Source organism: Spodoptera frugiperda, chromosome 28 (assembly GCF_023101765.2).
Source record: "Spodoptera frugiperda isolate SF20-4 chromosome 28, AGI-APGP_CSIRO_Sfru_2.0, whole genome shotgun sequence".
Taxonomy (NCBI): domain Eukaryota; kingdom Metazoa; phylum Arthropoda; class Insecta; order Lepidoptera; family Noctuidae; genus Spodoptera; species Spodoptera frugiperda.
In genome coordinates this window covers 9,978,611-10,002,352 of record NC_064239.1, presented here as the reverse complement: position 1 = coordinate 10,002,352, position 23,742 = coordinate 9,978,611, and the positions used below count along the sequence as shown (strand labels likewise).

The 23,742-nt window shown below is 37.3% G+C and overlaps 1 protein-coding gene across 2 annotated transcripts in view; it reads right to left on the bottom strand.

The window, feature by feature from the left end:
- Nucleotides 1–6,365: 6,365 nt before the first annotated feature.
- LOC118265365 (pituitary homeobox homolog Ptx1) overlaps nucleotides 6,366–23,742 on the bottom strand; it is a 42,587-nt gene continuing 25,210 nt past the window's right edge. Inside the window, exons 3-5 of one of the 2 annotated variants that reach the window (XM_035578198.2) lie at nucleotides 22,358–22,498; nucleotides 16,418–16,665; nucleotides 6,366–9,152 (exon numbers count right to left, since the gene is read on the bottom strand). In XM_035578198.2, the coding sequence (XP_035434091.1) occupies nucleotides 8,574–9,152; nucleotides 16,418–16,665; nucleotides 22,358–22,498 (968 nt within the window). In that variant the 3' untranslated portion in view covers nucleotides 6,366–8,573. The remainder of the gene's footprint in view (nucleotides 9,153–16,417; nucleotides 16,666–22,357; nucleotides 22,499–23,742) is intronic. The other variant, XM_035578199.2, reaches the window with a different exon arrangement.

Genomic DNA, 23,742 nt, shown 5'->3' with positions numbered 1-23,742 from the left:
AAGTATCGGGCTTTTACTCCCGATAAGTAAGTAGGTAGAAACACTTTACTCACTTATATAGACTTAGTACCACCTGCAGATCAAATGATCTCATGACCTGTCAAATAAATGGATTTATATCAAAACAAAGAAGTCTTTTCAGCCTCTAAATCGAAGAATATAGCACACCGCAGACCGCATCAAACCGAATTCACCGGTTTTTATCAAATCTAACTTGTGATAACCAAAATGTTCAATGCCATATTGCAATTTTTGTATTACGTAAAGCTATGTGCAACAATATGTTTATGAATTTAGGTACTTTTTTTTTCAGTTTTATCGTGGAATTTATCAATCAGATAGGCAGAGAAGATTTTAATATTTCTAAAGCCTAACTTTATTAACTTTAAACCTGCCGATGTCGTAAAAAAACCGGTAGTTTTATGATCCTAAGACATTTTAAATCTTTGTGTGATTTGCGATGAGTTATTAGGGGTTTAGTGTCAATGCAACTTAGTAGAACGCATGTTAAATAAAGATTTTTGAGGAAAATGTTTATTTAACATGCGTTTATTCCTCATTGTCATTTTTCGTTTATCTTGTTTTTCTGTTCGTATTGCTTTTATGATCTCGATATGATACTATATGATATGTGACTACAAATTATAAAAACCGTTCATGATTTATACACAGATACATTTATTTGTAAGTAATACTTAAAACTTAAAATTTTACTTTTTAACTTTGTAAGTTCTGAACTGTTAGAATCGTATCTAGAAAATATCAGACTTCTAGACTATCTAGAAAAGACTCAGTTTGGTCTGTATGTATGCAAACATTTATGATGAAGAGTCTCTCTGTGACTCGAAACTAGTAGAGCTTTTCTCCATACATGAGTAAACCATGATTTTTAATTAATCATTATTAATGTCTCTGAGTGTGACAGTTTGTATTTAAGTCTGTATCAACAATAGTAAAAGTGGTATTCGATTAGTGAGTGAATAAATTCACAAACTACGTAGAACGCAGCTACGAAGTTTCGTAGCACCGCGTAGCAAATTGAATAGACCATTATACGGTCCAGAGATCTCTCAACTCTCAACAAATTCGAGAACGTATTATTAATATTAACGTTTTTTAACAAAATAATAGCTGTATGAAGTTCCTTTTGCTTATCCCATAATGTAAATGCATCACACTTCATATCGAAATAAATGAATTGAATTAAAAACATTAAATTAAAACGACAAAACTGCAGATACAGTAAATCCATTGTTTTAAACATATAATTTTTAAATAATGTAGTGCTAAATTAGGACAAAAGGACTTCCATACTAGAGTACCGAAACGAATTTCAAAGCAAAGCCTTGAAAATGTGTAAAATTCAAGTGCCTTCAACTGGCAACTTCTTTATGAAGTAAACATATCTGCATGAGTTGAGTAGTGTTTGCAATAAATCCGTGTCGCTGTGTATTTATTTACTGCTTCCCCCCTCCTTCACATCCCCCCTACCCCGTCCTCACCCCGCCCGCCCAAGTCGCCCGCCCTAGCGATGCACGATGTAATATGTCTAGAAAGTTTATTAAACTCCTTATATGTCACACGATGTAAACTAGGTACTTGTTTATTCATGAGAAAGTATGTTTTATGTTGATAAGTTAATGTACGGAGTGATGGAAGGCTTGTGCCGTAACTTATAAGAAGAATGATGAGCCTTATTAAACGGGCGAATTGTTCATGAATTTTTAATTCGCAAGAAGGCAGAAAGCATGTGTTATGAAATGAAAAACTTAGCTTTTTAATTAAGTAACTTCGAAAGGAGAGTTACTAAATTATTAGAAGAAAGAAGAAGATTTTTTAGTAAAGTTTAAAACATTACTGAAATTCACCCTAAACCAGAAATACCGAGACCAAGAGAGAAATGTATTCAAAACAAACGTAGAATTCTGTACAAAATTGTTGTACATTTTCAGTTAAAGTTATATAGAGGCACAACGTAGTGAGTGCGATATTATTCCGTAGTCAGGCGGCTTCAGGCACGGAACACAATTAACTTGTAAGATTGTCTGCGGAGGTTGCACTCGCTACCCTCGCCCTCCTCATCCATCTACCCTCCCTTCCAAACAAAACATCAATAAACTCGACGACACAACCGACTCTCGAACCTCGCTGCACGAATTAAAGTCTCTTATACTCTGGCTCGGAATAAGTTTTATGTGCCGCATTTATTTCGCGTAGGTATAACAGTCCAGTTACCCTTGATTGGTTGTCGTTCCTCTAATCCCGTTTTGATCCTTTCCACCCAAAACCTAACCCTCTACGTTCTCTAACTATTGACATGTGCCTACCTTTATGTTTGTGTGACGTAATCATAGCGACATGGAAAAACGTAATTGCATTTTAGGGTTAACTAGACGAGGGATACAGTTTTCATTATAAAATGTAATTATATTAAGGCTACGAAATACTTTTAAAATATCAATGAGGAAAATTTAATAGGAAATATTTAAAAAAACTTACCTTCCCAATTCTCTCCTATGTTAAGTTAGGCAGCACATTATAGACACATAAATTATCGTGTAATGAATGAAATAAATGAATTGTTGGTAGAAACAGACATTCGGATTCCTGGCCACCCATGGCGTGATAACCAAGACAGGCGGCAGCTTTTAATTCTCTTCCAAATAGAAGTCTCACAACAATGTTTGTACATCCAGAGATCTTACCGCGGCAAGTGTACATTTATCTCCAGAGCCGGTGGTGCTCCAACTTCATGTATCAGAAAAATGAAATGATTCGCACCGTGTTTACAATTAGTCATCTTTCTTTTCAAATTACTTATTTTGTTAGTGTTGTATTGTCATCATTATTATCAGGGCAGCTACTTTTCCTCACGTAGGCTCGCGTCGCATCGTGTTTACGTCTGCAAGTATTACGTTCGTATTACATCTCATGTTGGCTCCAAGTAAATATTATATAGGGTTGATATGATAAGGTACCTACATGCGCACGTAGACTCCGGACCTCGGTGACTAAGGCGATCCTTGATAAAATAAAAAGCCATGCTAATGTTTGTCACCATAAAAAGATAAGCGCAGTGACGCGCGGGCTCCAGTCGCGGCCACCGCACACTCGTGCTTGCGCACACACGGAACCGTGAACAAATACTATGTACCCTAATTAAACATCAAATAATAAAAACTCGACATTGACTCTCTGATAATGACAGCGTCGACAAATACAGTGCTGTACACACCGGCCGAATCCGACCTTTGACGTCAAACCCGTACAGCACAATCAACGCGTCACCCGAATATCGTTTGATCGCGTCCCAAACCGAAAGCGATTAGAACGGGCGACAGCGCGGCCGCGTTAGTCCGCGAAAGCTCCCACCAAAAGGAGCAAAGAATCGGAAAGCGATACGGCTAATCCCACTAATCGGGGAGCAATTGAAAAATAAAAATGTAGATGGCGGAATGATTCCATTTAGAGCCAAAACGATGCGACAAAATAATAAAAAAGGTACGGGCGGAACGGAATGGGCCTGCCCCGGCGGCCGGCGGCTAATATTGAAAGCAAATCCTCGGCTAAATCCTTAAAGCGCTCGGATTCGAGCACCTGGAAACTGTGTGTTTGCACCGCGCCGAGTCCGCGCCGAGACCGCTCCGCGCCCGCGCCGCCACGCCGATAATCATTCGCAGGATTATTGTATACTTTCCAGCTAATGTCACAGATTTTCATGAATCAATTGTTGGCAATTCATTGGTATTCGGAGCTTAGGACCAGCTTTAATTTATGATGTTTGAATTTTTCTAATAAGGGTATTTTATTTATAATTCAAAATAACGAGTTGTAACATGAAATTAGGAAAACGGTAATAACAATTTTGCTTGCACATTAACAAAGCAACACAATATTGTAGTCGTGTAGTTTTATTTGAGAATTCTTATATTTAGCTCTAGACATACCTTACAAATAGTAGGACTACCTCATTTAATTTTTTGCCAAGTCTACTCGGCTAGGAGGCGTCTAGGGCTGCGTTGCCATGACAACGCAATCTATCTCCCACGCTGGCAGCCGTCGTCGACCGCCGCTATAAAATAGCTTACAGTAACGTGAAATTTATTTCCATTTCACTATAATGCACATCTTTCGCTGCAACATTGTAGAAACGACTTTATCTTGTCGCATTCGAGAGACCTAGTTTCGTTCGAACATTTTATTTTACTCAGTATTACCTATATTGTTTAAAATCACTGGATATTTTTCTGGTGGCTTTAGAAGAGATTTGTTGTCATGAATATTATTTGCATTGCGCTTACTTGTTTCATTCATTGTGTTTTGTATTTAGTTTTATTGTTGGCTGTGACTGAACTTAGTCGCTAACTTCAGAAGTAAGCTTATAAATCGTACACTTACATAAAACAAGTTTAGACGCCAAATAATATCCAATGACCGATGTAATTAATCCTAGTACATCTACATGTTCTATGCTAGAGGTATCAATGTTCAATATGATGATGAAAAGAAGAATTCCATATTATGATAAGACACTCACCCATTTCCGAACCGGCAACGCACCAGTGACTCCTCTGGTGTTGCGGAAGTCCATGGGCGGAACTGATCGCCTACCATGAGGTAATATAATATATTATAACTCCTACGTAGAATAATGTAAGTAATTAGTTAATCTTCATTCTTCACCCGCAATTTTACTAAAACATTTACCTACATAATTTTAATTTTATTAACTTTCTATTTAATTTATTCGGAACATGTTTCCAATTTTCCATTTACTTACAACTGTCGAAAGTTGTTTCCAATTATTTACAACGAAGATTTATGTATATAAATTCTTAACATCAGAATATATGACATGATAACATTAATTGTCCTTCGACTACTTACAGTCTTAATAGTCATTGGCTTCTCATACCGTAAGATAATTTGATAATTTAGATAACACAATATGCAATAATTAAGTGCGGCCCGATTGATTCCCGATAGGTATTTTCCAGCACTCGAAAAATAATGTATTGTCACCTCACTAAGAGGAAAACTCTACTCTAAACTACTTATTAATTTCTAACTGCCGTACTCAGAATTTTTCGGTTTCATTCTTAAACAATCGCTAAGGACTGGTTTAAGTAATCATTAAATGTCTCTGAGTACGTAAGTGACGTAAATTGCAATCTGATTGCAATTATTAGAACTTCATATGTAATTAAATTATTATTGAGAAATGCCATTACTAATCGTCGACTTAAATTCTTACTTTCTACGAGTACATTTAGGACTCACTCAACCTACCTACTGCTATTTTCTAAAATAGTTACGATTATAAATATGAAGTTAAAGGCCAGTCAGCATGAACCTCTGTAGGTATAGATTTGCAAAAACCAACTTCATTTCCACAATAATTCTTTGTACCTCAGCGAAATATCATTAGACGCAAGGGTTTCTTATTTCGTGAGATACATTGTATTTTCACGGATATATAAACCTCTTATTTTCTGGCATGATGGATAAAGGATATGCCAGAATTCTGGACACTAATATCATCATGTTCGGAACCAATCCGCGTGTCGCGCTCATTTTGGTAATATCGGCCAACGAGGCTGGGGCTTGCTGTTATGGATGTGTGATCTGCGGGTGAAATACTTACGAGGAGACGCGAAATATGTACTATGTACGTTAGTTATAAGATGTATGTATAAGGTAGTGTTCTGTAATACACGTAAATAAGTAAAACATTGCAGTACTGAACTGCTGGGTCTGAATGATATCGATATAAGATTTGTTCATTTTTTTTTAGCCATGGTCGCCCCACTGCAGGACAAAAGCCGCCCTAACCTCCTTCCACTCCTCTCTGTTCAGAGCTTTCTGCAGTCAACCCTTATTGTAGGTATCGTAGTTCGTCCCGCCATCTCCTTCTGGGCCTGCCACGACGTCTGATGACGTTGAGTGAGCTCCACTCAGATATGATTGAAATATGCTCTAACTATGCAGTTTATTTAAAAATAACTGATTGTATTCCAGTTAAACGGTTGTAAATATGAGTTCCGTAACACCTAATAATAATAATAGGGTAAATCATAGGGCAATAGTTGAAATACTGACTGACTGACTAAAAACCACCTTGTTCCTACTCCTGCTTTTTGAACCGGGGCCCTGATAACCCGCTAGGTAATCTGCTCCGTCTAAAATAACCCTATGTGGTATTGATGAAAAGTTGTTAGGTATCTTTTTACGGTGTACATTAACTTGTGTTAAAATGATAACTCTGCTTGGATGTAGGTACCTATGCTAGTTCTAACAAAAAATAAGACAAATGAAAAAGTTGCTGAATTTTGGTTAGGAATAAAAATAACAGTAAAACCCAAAAATACTCTGTGATATCTTTTATTATGACTAGAGGTTTTTTAAGTTACAAAACAATTGGTATCCTCTTAATTGTTACTCACAAAATAACGTCAACAAAGTATTCGTGTTCAGATATTTTGTTCTGATATGTATAAAATGAAAACCTCGAATTTCACATCAATTTATTATTATTATTTAAAGTCAAATCTATATATTTACATATTTATTTTTCATAATTTAGTGTTTCCTTGACAGTTACAGGCACACGGAAGTAGGTTATACTAGTTCGTGTATTAAACTAAACGTTACATCTAATGAATGTTTTTATATTTAAATAGTTACAATATATTACAATTATTACATCCATAAACGGCGATAAGTTATAAATATTTTAATAAATATTGAGATCCTGGTTACGTTAATCTCATTGTGTAAGCGGTTATTTCTAGCAATGGATGTTATTTGGAAATCTTAGGTTTTAATGTTTCAAAATGCTATGTGCTACGACTACAAATAAGAGTTAAACGAGTAACTGCGTTTAGATTCAGTTTTCCAAAGTAAAACTCGCTTATTGTTTCACTAGTTACATATACTAAAGTAACTTTCATATTTAATGGAACTTTAAAAATGAACTCAATGTACCCGATCATTAAGTAGCCTTACTTAGCTCACAATGTTACCCATTAGATAGTAAATAAAAACTTCAAGATACAGTAACTAAATATTGTTTAAAACAATTTCTAATGAACCTAAGCATCGTCGTAGCACCGCGTAGCATTTCTCGTAGCAGTCGTAGCAAGTAAATTATAATAAGGACTATCGTTTCTGTGGTCACCAGATGGCACTAATGTTAAATAAAGTATTTGAAGTCCAATCACAGTAAAGGTGGAAACATATTTACGTATCGTATAATGGCACCATGACCATCGCACTAGCCCAATCGGCCGCAAGTATTTTAGGACACGACACACACAAGTATGTTTCGATACCGATATGTTTCTGGCGTGTGAACGACATGTATGTTTCCGCCTTAACTTTCAAATAATAGACTGTTCAGTAGTTTGACACCAAAAAGATATTTTTCTTCGGTAAAAAACCTTAGTTCCCACTAGTGCTTCTTGTACTCATTACTCAGAAAATGTCGACATTCAATTTTGCTATTCAAATAAAAGTATCAATTACAGTCCCTACAACTTCCAACAACAGGTTTTGAAGATTGTATTAATTACAGAATTGCTATTCCCGGAATTCTCGGGGTAGTAATAACGATCAACTTTGAAACTTTAGCTAAAATGAGGTCTTGTTAAAATAAAAGGAATGGATTCATTTAAAATCGTCATTTTAATGATTACCATTGACCTTTATTTGCTTTATATTTAAGGTTCAAAATTGTCCGTTTAACATGATTCAAGTACATTCTTATTTTTAAATTACTCTATATTTACATGAAGGTTTTAAAATTCAATTGTTGTACAACAAAATTTAAATGTTATTTAATTTGAATTTACAGAGTGGCAGTAGCCATGATAAGTACATTAGTTTTAGAATGAGAATTTAGATTATGCTTATTTTATAGGTTCAAAATTTTGGTACTCGATTGATATAATAATAAATACATCCCCACTGTTACAAAATCATTGTTGTTTTCGAATAACTGACAATAACTTCACACTTTGGGAGCACTCCTTGTTACCTTACTGATATATGTTTAGATATGCATGTGTTAAATGCGTAACGCGATAATATATCGAGTGGAGAGGGGAGCATACAGTAACAACATCACCTTGGTAATATAACACAAAACACTGACACTTCGAAATAAAATCTTACGCTTGCTATAATTTCACTATTACTCAAATGCTCATTGTTTCGTCTTTAATAAGTTATCAAGTTTATATATTTACATTTTCGATTTTAAGCTAAAACACTTACATTACATAACCTAAGTACATCGTAAGCTTGTAAAAATTGCACACATCGCTTTGGTATACGTACATACATAACTACATATTTACAACAAGTTTAGAACGACGTCGTTATGTTTTATTGCCCGAGGTATCGTAAGTAACGTCCGGCACCGACACAGGCGGTGCGGGGCGCAGGCTGCGCGCGCGTCAGTCGAACCAGTCCCACAGGTGCGAGTACAGGGGCGGCGGGCGCGGCGCGGGCGGCGACTAGGAGGCGCGCGCCAGCACGCCGGCCTCGCGCTCGTCGCGCCCCCGCGCCTCCTCTCAGAGCCGCTCCGCCACGCCGCCCGCGTACTGGCACGCCGACAGCGGTGCTGAGCCCGCGCGTGACACAGGTGACACTCCACCGTACCCACCACCGAACCCTGACGAGTGCTGCTTAGCCTTCAGCCGCAACGATGCAATCGACGACGACATCGCGGCGCACGGCTCCGCGCGGTACATGCTGTACGGGTTGGGCGGCGTGTACGGACACGGCGCCACGCCGCCGGCCACTCCGCCGGTACCCGCCACGCCACCCATGCCACCGCCACCGACACCACCCATTGATGTCGCCGTGTTGAAGCAGTTCACTGAGCCCTGGTGATGGCTCGCAGGTACCACTGAGCCTAGTGGGTTCACTGGCCACGGGAAGCTCTTAGTGCCGAGAGGGCTGGGCACCTTAGCAGCCCAATTGTTGTATGGGTACGATGAGTACAGCGCATCAGTATCGGGGAAGGGCTGCATTAACCCGTTGAACTGCGTGCTGAACCCGTTCTTGAAATCTGCGGCGGCAGCAGCAGCAGCATTCATGGCGTTTCTTTCTCGTTTCCGCCATTTAGCTCTCCGGTTTTTAAACCACACCTGTAATAAAGATTACTATTAATAAATGTGTTCATTCAGTTTATTCGTATAACTAGTCTTTGTACTTTAAACGTAAAACCATTTTACTTTTCAGGAAGTATAAAGTTTGGTCCAATTTTTAGAGGTAGGTAAGTAAATTATGGGAAGCAGGTAAATTGGGTGTCCAGTCATTTGATGGCGAATCTACAAGTTTTAACGAGATTCAGAATGTGAACGCGACTTGCGTTGCGTAGTTATCAACTTTACTCATTACAAAGTTGACGTCGCGTCGTGGCTGTGGCGACGGTGGTGGCTGCGTGTATTCGAGCCACGTAGCGGAGGCCGAGCCCCGCCCGGCCCCGCCGCTTGCCGCAGCCAACGACCCGTCTAATTGCGGCCGCGAAATGAAGATAAACGAGCGTCGCGATTGGGTGGGACGGGTGCCGCCACTCGCCACGACTTGATCGAGCCGAAATAAATGAGCGGCTGCCGGCTGCCGGGCAGCTCACGGCCGAGGAGCTGCGTGTACTGCGCTGGTGGCTGCAGGGCTCGCGGCGGTGTGAGTGCGGTGATAAGTCGCCGTGAGCGCAGATAACGCGCTCGCTGATGTATGGCACGCATCCGTCACCCGGCGATCGATCGCACCGACGACACCTCCGCGATAAATTGCGCAATCCACGTAGCGACTGCAATAAATATTGTGCCGCCGCCGGTATTTGTCTCACTCACTGTGGCGGGTTCACCCAGCCGAAACGGTAAATAATACCCTCTTTCCTCGGTTAAGTGAACATAAACGGTCGTTTCCACCCCATATACAATCGTTTATTTTTCGAAACATAAATTTCACAAATTCGCATGAGCGCATGTTTCGTACACAGGATGACACAGGTAAACCGCGTTTTACTATCTAAATTCACACGCACGTGGTACTGTAAGATTTCAAAACCTGTAGATGTTTTGTTCACATTAACATTGTACATTTAACGGTAATCGAAACACGCAATATGTGGGCACTTCCATTACCAAAACAAAAAGCTTTACACATCCGCTATTTCCCATTCAAACCGCGAACAAACGGGTGAAAATAACTCCACAGAAACATCGGGGGTGTTCAATAATGACGTCGGAATGATATTTATTTAGGTGCACATATGTGGAAATAATTTCCATTATTTGAATAGCGGCGGACAGCGAGCGCGGCGCGACGCTGCGGGGTGCTCGGGCCCGAGGAGGGTCGCGATATTGCGACGCGGGGCTAATCCTTTAAATATATTATTGCAGAATGGTGACCGTCCCGCGCCCTCCGTCACCCGCCAAGGAGACACCCTGACACTTTTTAATGCTTCCGAAATCGATACTAATGCGTGTTCATTTTAATTTATTCCTTATGCCGGTTGTTTGGCGCTTGTGAAGGGTTAACACCTCGTGTGGGCTTAAATATTTTAAATCAATTATTTTAATACAATACAGGAGCAACATCAAAAGGGTTTGTTGGGTTCTGTATTCAGTTATTGTTGAGATATATTTTCTGTTTATAAACAACTTTTGATTGAAAATAAAGTATGGCGCTATCATGAAAGATTTCTTCACAACATTTGAAAATAAAATTTGACAAACTGTAGTCAGATTCCTACTAGGCATACCTAGTATGAAAACAAATTCCGTGTGATGAAACGTTATTCATCCAGAGGGATGCGTGACGGTAGATGTGTGGGTTATCAAGTTATCATGCGGGAGGCGCATGTACAGCAAGATTAATGTGAGCCGGCGCTGCACGCCCGAGTACCTACTGACACATGCCTTCAACGAGCGACGTGTATTATGGCCCAACTACGATATTATGTCACAGTATTAAGTGTTCGTAGCACTTGCTACGCGGCGCTACGAAACTGCGTAGAGTAACTTTTCATATTTAGGATAAAACGTGATTAAAAAAGTCGATTTTAGTTTGTTTATTCTCTTGATTGTTGAATATAATTTGATTCTTTAATTAATGATTATTCTTTCCAAAGACTACGAGCTTGATGATGTATGCAGTTCTTCTATCAAATACTGTTCACCATTAATATTTCAATTTCCTAGTTAATTGTGTACCCGTCATAAACTACATAATTATTGATTACTTAATCATTAACTAGCGACTCACTAATTTAACAACTGTCAAGTCTTTCAAATAACAGATTGAGTTCTCAAAACAAAACATTTTTCGCACAATCTTTATCGAAATACCAACTCTAACCAACTTGACTCCTTTCATTAACTAGAACCAAATAAACGGCGGCCTTCCAAAATTCATTAGGACAGTAGTGATGAATGATGAGACACCCCACCACTAGTAATGAAGTTATTTTACGGTCAGCAGAACCACGGGGTCGCTAAATTGCCTTAAATTTAAATTAAACTGGAATCACAGTTTTATTAGTGTCATCAATCAAACTACGGTTTATCCGACAGGATGGCCATAGTTTACCGGCACAGGATTATAGTTCTTATGCCGTAAGCAAGTGGAACTATTATTGCCGGAACGTTTTGGTCCGAGACTATTCTAAAGTCAAATAAACACGCGCTCTCGCATAAATGGATATAGCATAATAAACTCGGGATTGACTTGTATTTGAGACAGGGTTGCCAATGCATTGGAAACCGATAATAAAATGTACATTGTTGTATATTAAATAATGCATGAATGCAAGCAAATTGTTGTACTGGAGCTTTGTATTTCTTTCTAAAAAGTATATTGATAGATAAAGCTTACATTGTGTTCCATGTGACTTGTGAGGAAATACCTTAAACAGATTGTCTAATATGTATATTAGCACTGGTTACTAAGCGAAACTATCACCAAGTTTGTAGGTTATACAATAGCGCTCCAAGTCATCCTACATAGTTAATACGAATGTACCGCTACGTTAGAGGCTCAAGCTAGCCACTGTTAATCTGTCGTGACCAGTCGCTGACGCCCCTAACGTTGAGTAGATTATTAAATGCACCCTGCTGGGCAAAGCGGCAGTAACTCCCACATTATGGGAAATACTCTACTAACACTAAACCCACAGAACTACTTAAAAATGCTCCAACAATACCGTGATCTAATCGTCAGTAATTGTGGCAAAAATGTGAATTGTTTCTGTGAAAACACTAGGATTACTGTTTAATACTAGATAGCACCCACACCCACGTACATCCACTAAATCACAAATAACAAAAACTAAAACACTCACAAAGATTGTTCTGTGTTCAGAAAACAGAGATTACTGAAGTTAATTTGGCGCAAAATCGACAGTTATACAACCGCACTGTCTGACAGCAAGTGATTTTAGCTTCCATTCATTGATATAAATTCCTGACTAACGCCGTGCAAAGTCCACGGGATCACAACACTACACCGTAAGCCTATCAAAACATAATCGGGATAACTCATTGGACATCTAGTATGCCGGCCGCTCAGCCTCGACTTAACTTACGACTAGCAATAATACACTCTAAAACTGCACGTACAAAGTAAATTCTCCGAGAATACGAATACTTGGCAAGAATACTCGGAGGGAAATAAATTTCGTAATTGAAGTGTGTTAATACTGTATCTCTTGTTTATTGAAACAAATTCTTCGTGTAAGATTATACCGAGACTACCGGTTGGGAGCGGGCCAGCCGCGGCCAGGACATGACAGTGTTGCTTCATAATTTAATTATTGTAACATTTGTTTGTATTGTAAATTATATATCAATATTGATGTGATGTCTTACCGGCTCAGTGGTGTCAACGAGCTTTATTTCATGATTAGTTAACTCAATTTAGTTTGACTACATTATTTTGCTCGTATATCAATTCAAAAGTAGCCGATCTCCTGCGTATAAACAAAGTATTATATAGATTAACAGCTGGCTAAAGGCTAAATAAAATTGCAACTGTATGATTTGTAATCAGATTACAAAATGAATTTGTAACGGTAGTATGTTTGGCTGAAATCAGTACAAAGATTTTTACAAAATACACATTAATGTACAATACAAACGGTACAATAGAACTGGGAGTGTATACGGGCGCGGAGTTAGTTCTTGCGCGCGTGGCTAGTGTGTAAAAACAAGGTAAATCTCGCTAAACTGTTTGCATGCAACGAGACAGGCGACAGGAACGTGCACTAAAAGCATCGCAAAAACAGACCGAGAGCCGCTGGGGCGAGCCGTTTTCACGTAAAATAAATAATGTTCCGTGCCGCCTGCCCTGTCGGCGGACGCGTTTGATACACGCCTTTTTACACATGCACACACTAAAATGTTTTCACATCTTAAAACTATTACTATGATATACGTTTTATTTTTTCCGCTCAAATCGTCGAAGATTTATTGTTTCTAGTTTTGTAAATATTTTGTTCGTGTACTGTGTTGTTATGATATACATTATTGTCACCACTAAGCATACATTTCAAACAAGGAAAGTGAATTTATGACGTACTTTGATATTTGTATTTTACAAATCTGAGCAGCAAAATAGCAGCTTTAAAGATACATACACAGAGTTCGGGGCGTACAGTTAAAACACAAAATATTCCTACAAATAATCTCCATCTATTCTAGACTAGCTAAAATATTCCAAAACAACATTAGATGTTTTCACTAGAAATCAAAACAAGCCGTTCATATGAAGTTCTCTGTATTACGTCAATATAGTTAAATAGTAATCTGTTTGTTTGTTAGATCGATGTTCTAATTCGACGTCACGCTGAACGCGGCGCGGGGCGGTCTCAATCGCGTCAAATGAAATGTGTCAAGAGCTGTTTCACGGACGATTGCACGACGTGCGACGATGCGGCCCGTGTCGCTTCGTTTCTCAGAAAGGAAAACTGTTAGGGGCGGTTTTACGTTTACAAATTGCTGCGAAACAAAAACTGATCCCGAATTAGAGGTATTCGTATTTACTCACGTGTCAAAAAAGTCGTGAGTTGTGTGTATGAAAAAAATATGGTAATAAATGTGTTGATTTGGAGTTTATTTAATACTGTTACCTACAAAAATATCGAAAGGAAGCTGAAACATTTAAAATAACATTCGAATGTAAAATGTGGTTTGATTTGACAAATATAATTTGCAAGGAAATACTCGTTAAGAAAACAAGACTGCGAACATATCATATTTTACGAACGCTAATTGAGTCAATAAGCAGGCAATGACCCTAATGAGTTGGTAACAAAAATAATGTTCAACGATTTATCGGTGCGCGCGCGCACAGATTTATTAGACGGCGCGCGGCGCGGCGGCGCGGGCGCTGCGCGGACGAACGAACCATAATCCCCTGTTTAGGGTTGTCTGAATTAAAATATTACAATAATCAATATTATCTCATAGGTAACCAAATATTAAGAATTAAGAATTGGATGTAAACAAGTTCCTTTTAAATTATTATGATTACTTTTATCTTTCAAACATAATTAATTAAAAAGTTCATAAACCTAATTATGATATATTATATCAAATAAGGCATGACCCTTTGATGTATAAAAATTCTGCGATTTTTTATCAGTTTCAATGAAATTAAGCATGATGGATTATAAAGGATTTGTATAATCTGTATTTCATATGATGTTTGTAAGAAAGCTTACATTTCCTTACAAACTCGCTACCTATATATTTTTCCAAAACAAAAAAGGATATGTATGTTTATACCTAATATTACTTGATAAAATTGCATCAGGTAGTTCCCCGATAAATAAGCCATAAAATGCAATGACATAGACAAAAGAGACATGTATCACTCAAACTTAATACTTTAAGTTGCATTCATATTATATCGACGATAAGCTTTAGTACCGGTTTATTTGGTTTCAACCAGATTTCGCTTGTTAGATTGACAAGGTGCATAAGCTAAGCGGAATTGATAAGCGATACTTTAGAAAATATTTTGACAACAGTTATCATTTAATGTTGAGATGTGGAGCCATACATATACATTTTCAAGCACAATTAAAAAGGGATGTAAATACATTCAACAGATATGTGCGTCCCTTTCCAACTATGCTTGTGCAGAGATCTCCTCCTTGGGTATCTTTTTAGAATATTGGCCTGGGTGGTTGACAGCCCTAGCTAACAAACGGGAATGTTTTGAAGAACACACGCGTATGATCCAGTGCAGTCGAGTACACTGAAACGAATACCTAACACTTGAAGCAACGCGTTCAACTCATAAAGTATCGATTTACATGTATCTGCATGTGATAACCGGGTAATTAATTGCTCACGGTGTATTTGTGGCGAGATCACTCTTCGCAAGGTTACGGCAAGCTTAAAATTATTGTAGAGGTAGAAATTACTAATCAAATCCATTGGATTGGCGGATATTTTTGGGTATAATCTAATGTATTGGAATTTATGAGTAACAATATTTTTAAGTATGTAGGAATTTATATTTCTAGGCCATACTTCATATTTAAGAAACTGACTATTCATATTATTCTAAAAATTAACTAAGCAGTAGATTTATCATTACATGATCACTGAATATATCAAATCTATACAAAGCATAATTACAATATCCTGATCTGTTTCCACATGTCTACTGGAGTCAGTAACCGAAGATAATTGATGTCACAAAACAACACTTGCCAAATTCTTGGAGATTTTCTCTGATGGGTACTTATTTTCAAGATGAAAAAAGATGCAATTATTTATCTCAATTGTTTCATTTAAAATTCAATTTATCATGGCGCTTCATCATGTCACGATGACATTTCCAAGTGTTTAAGAATTACAATATACGAAAATATTTTAGTTAAAAATGTATGTAAATATACACAAAGAATTTGCCCAATACACATGTTTGGGAGATTATCGAAACCGAGCACTCCACATGCCAAAGAAACCGTCAGCTATTCGATGAATTCAGTACAAGCTAAACACTACAAACTCAGTTGCAACCGCAGAATCTCTAACAGGGCCTTCCAAAACTATTGACAGTGAGTGTGGATGCGATCAGACTTAAGCCGGGGATTATGAAGAGACCGAAATAGACGCATCAAATTCTCGAGGATTAAGGGATTCCATGTTCCGTCGGCCGGCACGGCACAAAAATACCGAAGACGCGCCGGATGCGACGATTAGCCTAAACATCTAGCTCGTTAATATTGTAATGCACTCGCTCCTGTCACGTCGCACAGCGACATAAAAAGTGGATACCGCAGCCTTGGTGGTTGGAAATACACCAATATCGTGGCAGTCATTAATCTTGATTGAAAAGATTGCTATTCTCGAATGGGAAAAGAAGAATGTTTGTAATTATTTTGTATCCTTACCCTAACTCTCGCTTCCGTGAGGTTGGTCCACATGGCGATCTCCTCGCGCGTGGACATGTCTGGGTAGCGGTTCCTTGCGAAGGTGGCTTCGAGTTCTTGCAGCTGTTGGCTGGTGAAATGCGTTCTCTGGCGGCGCTGTCTCTTGTTTTTCTTGTCGCCCTTGTCGTCCATCGAAGGCTCGTCGGGCCCGACCCCCGGAGTCGTTGACTCCGTCTTTATCGTCGGCTCCGACGTTAGCGGACGATTGCCTGAACAGATAGAGACAGTTAGTCCCAAGTTCGGTAGTTTAAGTGTAAACTTTTACGTATGTGTTGTACTATAGAGCTCGTGTAACAGGTTTGTTATTTAGTAGTTCTAAAAAGTACCTCTTGTAAGTTTTTTGTGTTAGCTTTCTTATATGTCTAAAGTGTTTTTCAAATGTAACTAATCAACATTTGATTGATATTCGTAATAAAATGTACGTCGTCACTAAATGCAACCTAAATCTAATCTTATCCCATAAGCACACAGGATATATGCAAAAAATAACATCATAAACATCGTGTACATATAAAGTTCTCCCATTCAATATTATTTAGATAAAAATATAGAATCAGGGCCACGGTCGCAAGTACCGGTAGCAAGCCTATAATGCGGCGGCGGATTAGACGCAAGCACAACTAATACTTTTACGACAGTGCCGTAAATTCGTTGATCTCGATGAGCAACGTCACACTTCACGTAATTTATATCACTTACATGCAATAAAATCTATTTTCGGTTCATATTTTTAATGGGCGATTATATCAGCATGTAATCGGAATAGAGAAACAGAATTTTATTAAGAGAAAAACAAATATTATAATGTTGAAGTATTTAGGAAGGTTTTTACGATGGTAATAAAATTAACTTTCTTATTAGAGCGGTGTACCTATATTTGTGTAGCGTAAATAGAAGATATAACGACAGATGTGCTGCTAAACAATGGAGGGGTTATTTTAAGTTGGATTCCCAGACTACTTACAGAAGGGTGAAGGACTGTATCTATTCCAATCTACTATGAATATTAAATGAAATAGTTTAGTACAACAGAAAAATCTTTAATGAATTCGAGATTAAAACCTATACTAGATTAAATTGCAACATGTTTTAACACGTAATTGCCGTATTCCGAGACATTTAATGATCTCTTAAACTATATAAAGTAGTTCCGAAAACCGGAAGGTACATAGGAGTACCTCGGCAGATAAGTCAAAACACTACAATTAGTTTCTATGGGTTGCCGAAGAACTCCAGCTCAAAAAGCTGGAGTACGAACAGGGTGGTTTTAGTCAGAGTCTGATCTCCCTAGCTCAAGGCGGGAGAAGGGATTGGATGATTATCCACCCCAAAAAATCAACCCTGAACACAATATTTAAACCACAAATCAGTTTCTTTCACCAACGTCCCATAAATATAAAAAGAGCAGCTATAAACCAAAAACTGAAATGACAAAAAAGTATCGTGATTACTAGGTTAAAATTCCCTCGCGCTATCACAGGGGACAAGTGATACGGTGTTGTTATTACATCAATTCGTTACTGATAACGAGTCGATCGCAATCAAGCGGCATATATTGGCTTTGCTCGAAATCCCTATGTCAATGTACCTATTGTCTCTGCTGCAATAGAGGTCACTACTGAATGAACATCGGTGTCAAAAACCAGGGCTTAGACTGTGTGAATGGATTTAGGTTGCACAGGATAATGGATCTTATGTGTGCTGTTTTGGTTGTTAAGTACATGATTGCTTTAAAAGTACTATTTGGATACAAAACAGCAAACATAATAATGTAACGCAATACCTTGATTTAAATATAATAATAATACATAAAAAGTAAACAGAATTTCTTGCAAGTAATTGCAGATTTTAAAACGAGCACTTATCTTCACAAATGGACTGATAATAATTAGTCGGAACAATTCCATTCTCTTTGTACGGATAAGTAATTAATCCCTTGCGTTGAAAAATAATCCCATACCTACCTACTTATATACATTTGTTCTTCATCTACTTATAAGCTTTACAATATTTCTACTGTGAATAATCGCCTATCAGGTAATTAACCGGTAATCAATAACGCCTATCTCTGAAACTGTACTAGATTACCTAATTAACAAAACAAAGTGCATTTAGGAGATAGATATCTAAAAAATGGTGGCCAGTGGTTTTTTCCTTGTGATAGTATATTTTTATCTACTTAAATATATTTTGGTCTTAATGATCAATCATTTAGAAAAAAACATTTGCTAAGTAATAATAATTATTTGACTAATGAAGCAAATTGATAAACAACTCTTATTTTATTAATTTTGGCAGTGTCGTACTTATTAGAAATATTTTAAAAATATATTCAAGAAATTATAGATTTGACGTGCAGCCATTTTTTTTTTTGTAGACACGTGAGGAACGAATGAGCATCCATACTTTGACGTCAACGCTCTGCCTTTTATGAATTGTAAATTGCATCTATCATTACATTTATTGTAGTTAATCATTGTCATTGTGGTTGTTAATTACCATCCTATAATTCATGAAGTATTCCTTCTTCCAAGAAATGATCGTGAAACTAAATTAGTCAAAGTCATATTAGCTTACTCGCGTAAACGTAAACAATTCGAGAAAAGCTCAACTAATTTTAAGTCGCATCGTTTTGCGTGATAACTATTTTCTTCACATGATCGCGATAAATTTCTTTATATAAAATACATTCCACAAAATAATTCGTAGATATAATTTTATACATATAACGTAAAAGTTATATTGTATTTATTTATTTTCCATATTATTGTGACAAAAACAGTAGCAAGACAATATGATACAACAAGTGTACGTGTCTTTCAAGCATAATAAAATAGTTTTAACTTGTAATTTCGTTTACAGCACGTCGGATTAGCGTTTATACTTTTATTGCGGGCGCTTATCTTGATTGAACATCGTTAAATAATCATCATTGTCCGGTATTATGCCTACACCAATGAAGATAGCTGTAATATATGTACATATATAGGTATGTATGTATGTGTGAATAATTTTAACATTGTTTACTCTGTATTTTTCGGGTTTTCAATAAATCCATATTTTTTTCCAATAAAAAAATCCGTAACTTTAGAACTTAAGACAAAGGATATTTACCATGTTTATTTATGTCTATGAGTTTCCGATATTTCGGCACTGTTGCAAGCGCCATAACCACGGATCAACTTGATCATGGCGATAGTAAAATCTTACTACTTACTAGCTAACTAACTAGGCTAGCTAATTATTAAAGGCTAAACTACAAAAACATATATGTATAAATAATAATAATCCTTCCATGCCAGTTTCTGCTACGGCGACCGTTTCTTGACAAACGGCGTCTATCATCGGCTCTTAGGGGGCTGACAAATCCTTCTTTGTTTATTAATAATGAACTATTATGATCAAGGATATTTTTGTCAAAATGGCGAAAGTAGCCAAAAGTGCTACTTTCATTTAATTGATAAGTTCAATCTACTTTCAATGTGGATTATAAACATCTTTACAACAAATAAACACAAGAACAAAATACCAAGTCACCGTTATTAAATAATACCCAAACATAAATACGACAACACAACTTTAAGTTAACAAAACCCGTCACTCGCCAAAATAGTCCTGCTATCAACGAGTACATATATAAAACGAAATCAGTATATAGTAAAACGATAAGATGTGTATGAAAAGTGAAAAACATAAATCTGTAGGGCTCGCCAATCTCATTGGTGTATAATGAACAAGGCGGGATTATGGTTTCAAAGGTTACGCACCCGGCCCCGGCTACCGATGCCATCCTCAAACCACGATCATTATCCGCCGATACTACTAGGGCTGCTACCTACTATGTAATAAGAACCATGTTTTTATCAACTAACAACGAAATACTGTCTTGTCGAAAAGTATTGCTGTTTTTGTTCTTTTCTATAACGTTTTTTTCTAAACAAACATGCTTTTTTCACTGTTTCTAAATTTAGTAAGTAAATAAATATGGATCCAAGGAAACTGTCCTTTTCAAGTTTAGAGGAAAATTAACTTTCGGTGATTTATTTCAGTAAATAAATCAGTTTTCAACTCAACATAATCCCCTAAAGCACGACGCCAATGAAATTACTGAACAAATTATTTAAAGTTCCGTTAAACTGTCGAAACTTCTGAAAGTGGGCAAGGCCACGGACCATATAAAAGTGAATGGTCCGAAGTAAGTTGAGGTTGCGACAACCCTAGATAAGTCCGATACGCGTCGATAACGCATCGATAGCGTTTATCAGCGATACGCTTTGAGCGTTCGCCGACCCATCCATCATTTCGAACTAACCTTTGCGTTAGTAGGTAACATATTTAATCTATGCCTTTGCGTTTGGCCGACATGACAAGAGCGGGTTGGTAAACAGCGTAGTTACATGTGTTACCGATATCAGAACATGTTGCCACTTCAAAGCCCGACACTCGATTTTGATAAAACATCGCAACGTTTCCTTTAATGTGTTTACTTTCAAATAGTTCACAACGAGTGTACATTCTTCACAAATGATTGTTATCGAGGGGCTTCAGAAAGTAGGATGCGACCACTTGGAGGCGCTACGATTTACGATAACTACGAATTAAGTAGCTACGATTTTTACAATGGGGATAACCAGGTATAAAATACTTTTCTTTATCACTGCCGTGTATTAGCGCTGCAATCAATTGATTAACTATCGAGAAAATATTAGGCAAGTATACATTAAAAATCTTAGATTTGTTCTTCTTCTTAACCTATTAACACACTAGTCTCGTGCAAGACGTTACTATAAGCTCTACATTAACAGTTAAGACAATCCTATAAACGAGCAGGCATCGTCTCAATCACATAATATTAATTTACTGATAATTGTCATTACAACATAACCAGCTTAACGGGTATTACATTAATTACTACGATGATAGCTCGCAATGGCCTATTGTAATCGCAGAATCATCGATAAACTAGGTATTTTCATATTCACTGTTTATCTGTATTTACATTACTAGTGAAATATTATAATAGTCATAAATGTGATGTAGAAATACGAAAGAATTTCAAACGTGCAAACTGAAATGTGTCATCAAATCAAACATTCACGAATGGAGTCGGTACGGCAGAATAAAACATTTATTTTTCCGTAGGAGCGCTAATCAAATCAGCCAGTATAAATAAAAGAGCAATTAGTACGGCGCCGACGTATGTACGTAGTGCAGAAAGTTAGGGCGGCGCCACACCGCGCCGCGCCGTTAGGTAACCGCGCGCCGTGCTCGCGCGGCTATTTGTGAAAGCATTAGAATAACGCGCGGCCGTATTTGCCATAGATTTCCCTACGCTTTACTGGGTTTGCTTTCAGTTTTAAGCTTGTCACTTTGTGTGGTCCACCAATTAAATTGCTTTGTTTTCACTGTAACATGCTGAGTTTTTTCTTTCAATGCGAAAAGAAACTACTTGAAAAAACACAAGTTTTGATTGACGTCAAAGCAATTTTATCTGTGTTTTATAGATTGTGAAACTAGTGAGTACCAGATTGTTACGTGTATTTGTATTTATCGGTGAAAACTTCAAAGAAAATCAAATAGCAACATTTTCACTGCAGCAAAACATATTTTTGAGATAAGTTGACGTAGTACTTTAGATTAATTTCAGTAACTACACGACAGAGATAGATACATAAGCAGGTAGAGAGTGAATCTTATCTTTAAATTATCTGTCTGTAAGTAGAAGAATAGTCATTGTCTAGAGACAATCGCGAAAATAATAGACAACTGAGATTTCTCCTTTGATCATCAGAGATTGTGATTTAAATAAAGTTGTACATTATGTAGCCACAACATTCTTCAAAGTTTTCATATGAACTTAAATCCAAAGTACTTAATAACTTAGTAGGAGAGGTGACTTACAAAAATACTCACTGTCGTCAGTGGGTTTCCTGTCGCGTCTCGGCCGTGGTGGCGCGTAGAGGGATGACTGCTCAACTCCTGAGCCAACTGACGCCAATGATGAGTGGCCACTGTCTCGGAACTCGCCAGTCTCCGCCCATACTAGATATAAAAATAATATATTATTTTACAATCGCTATAAAAAAGTTATTTAAAAATTAAAATAATGAGTAGTTCTAAAAATATAATGGAGCATAGCCTATATAGAGAAAATCGCATTGCTTTAAAACACATTTTATATTGCATTGTCTACATTTTTCTCTGTCCTGTGGCCTACATCAATTCAATAAAACATTCTATAGTTCTTAGGTTACCGCTATGGAAATCAGTTAGCAATAATAATTTAAAATGACATAGGTACATAAACCAGGATACCCGTGGACGAATTAAATTCATATTTTCAGTTGCATAAAACGGCCTATCGTTTCTTCGATCATCTTGCTGCTATGATCTTTGTAAAGACCACGTATGCCTAATAAAATTTTCAGACAATACTAGCTGACACGGCAAAATACCGTATTTATAATTTTATAATTCGTACCGCCTCAAACAATTTTTAAACCTTCCCTGGACTTCTACAGACAATTCAAGCCCAAAATTTGCCAAATCGGTCCAACCGTTCTCGTGTTTAAGCGAGACAACTGATTTTTATATAAAACTAGCTGACCCGCGCAACTTCGTTTGCGTGTATCCCGCTACTTCGACAAATACAGTCAACGCACCAACACATATTGGATACTAATTTTCAATTCACAATAACTTCTCTTTCCCTTAACCGCGTTTAAAATATTAAAATGTTTTTTCTTTTCTGTGACTCTTCTTTGATCGCCCCCCCTATCAGTTTTTGGAAAAAATATTTAAGTAATGTACAGATCTTTTTTTTGTATTATATGTATAGATCAAAGTCGTAGTACCTACTTTTTAATATTATTTATAGGGACGCTGCCCCCGCCGCCGCGGCCGGCCCGTACCGTGCCGCAATACTAATATCGTGATATCTCCTAAACTATATGTCTAAATAACACACTGTAAACTGCAAAAATAATCTAAATTAAATGCTCGTGATGATGAACTTACTTATTATGATAAGGATATATGTATTATTGGTTATATCACCAGTTAAACATCACCCAACGAATTAAATGTTTTTTTAATACAGAAAAGTAGTTTTTGTGACTTAAATAAAAAAGCTGGATATATGTCATCGGACTATGGACTTTTTTGTAGAACTAATAAAGACCAATGTTTTTGCTATACATTGTTCTTACTTGTATCCAACGGTATAAGCGGCGCACGCACAAATGCAATCTTCAATTAGATTTTTTTTCTGACTTCTTGGACATAAA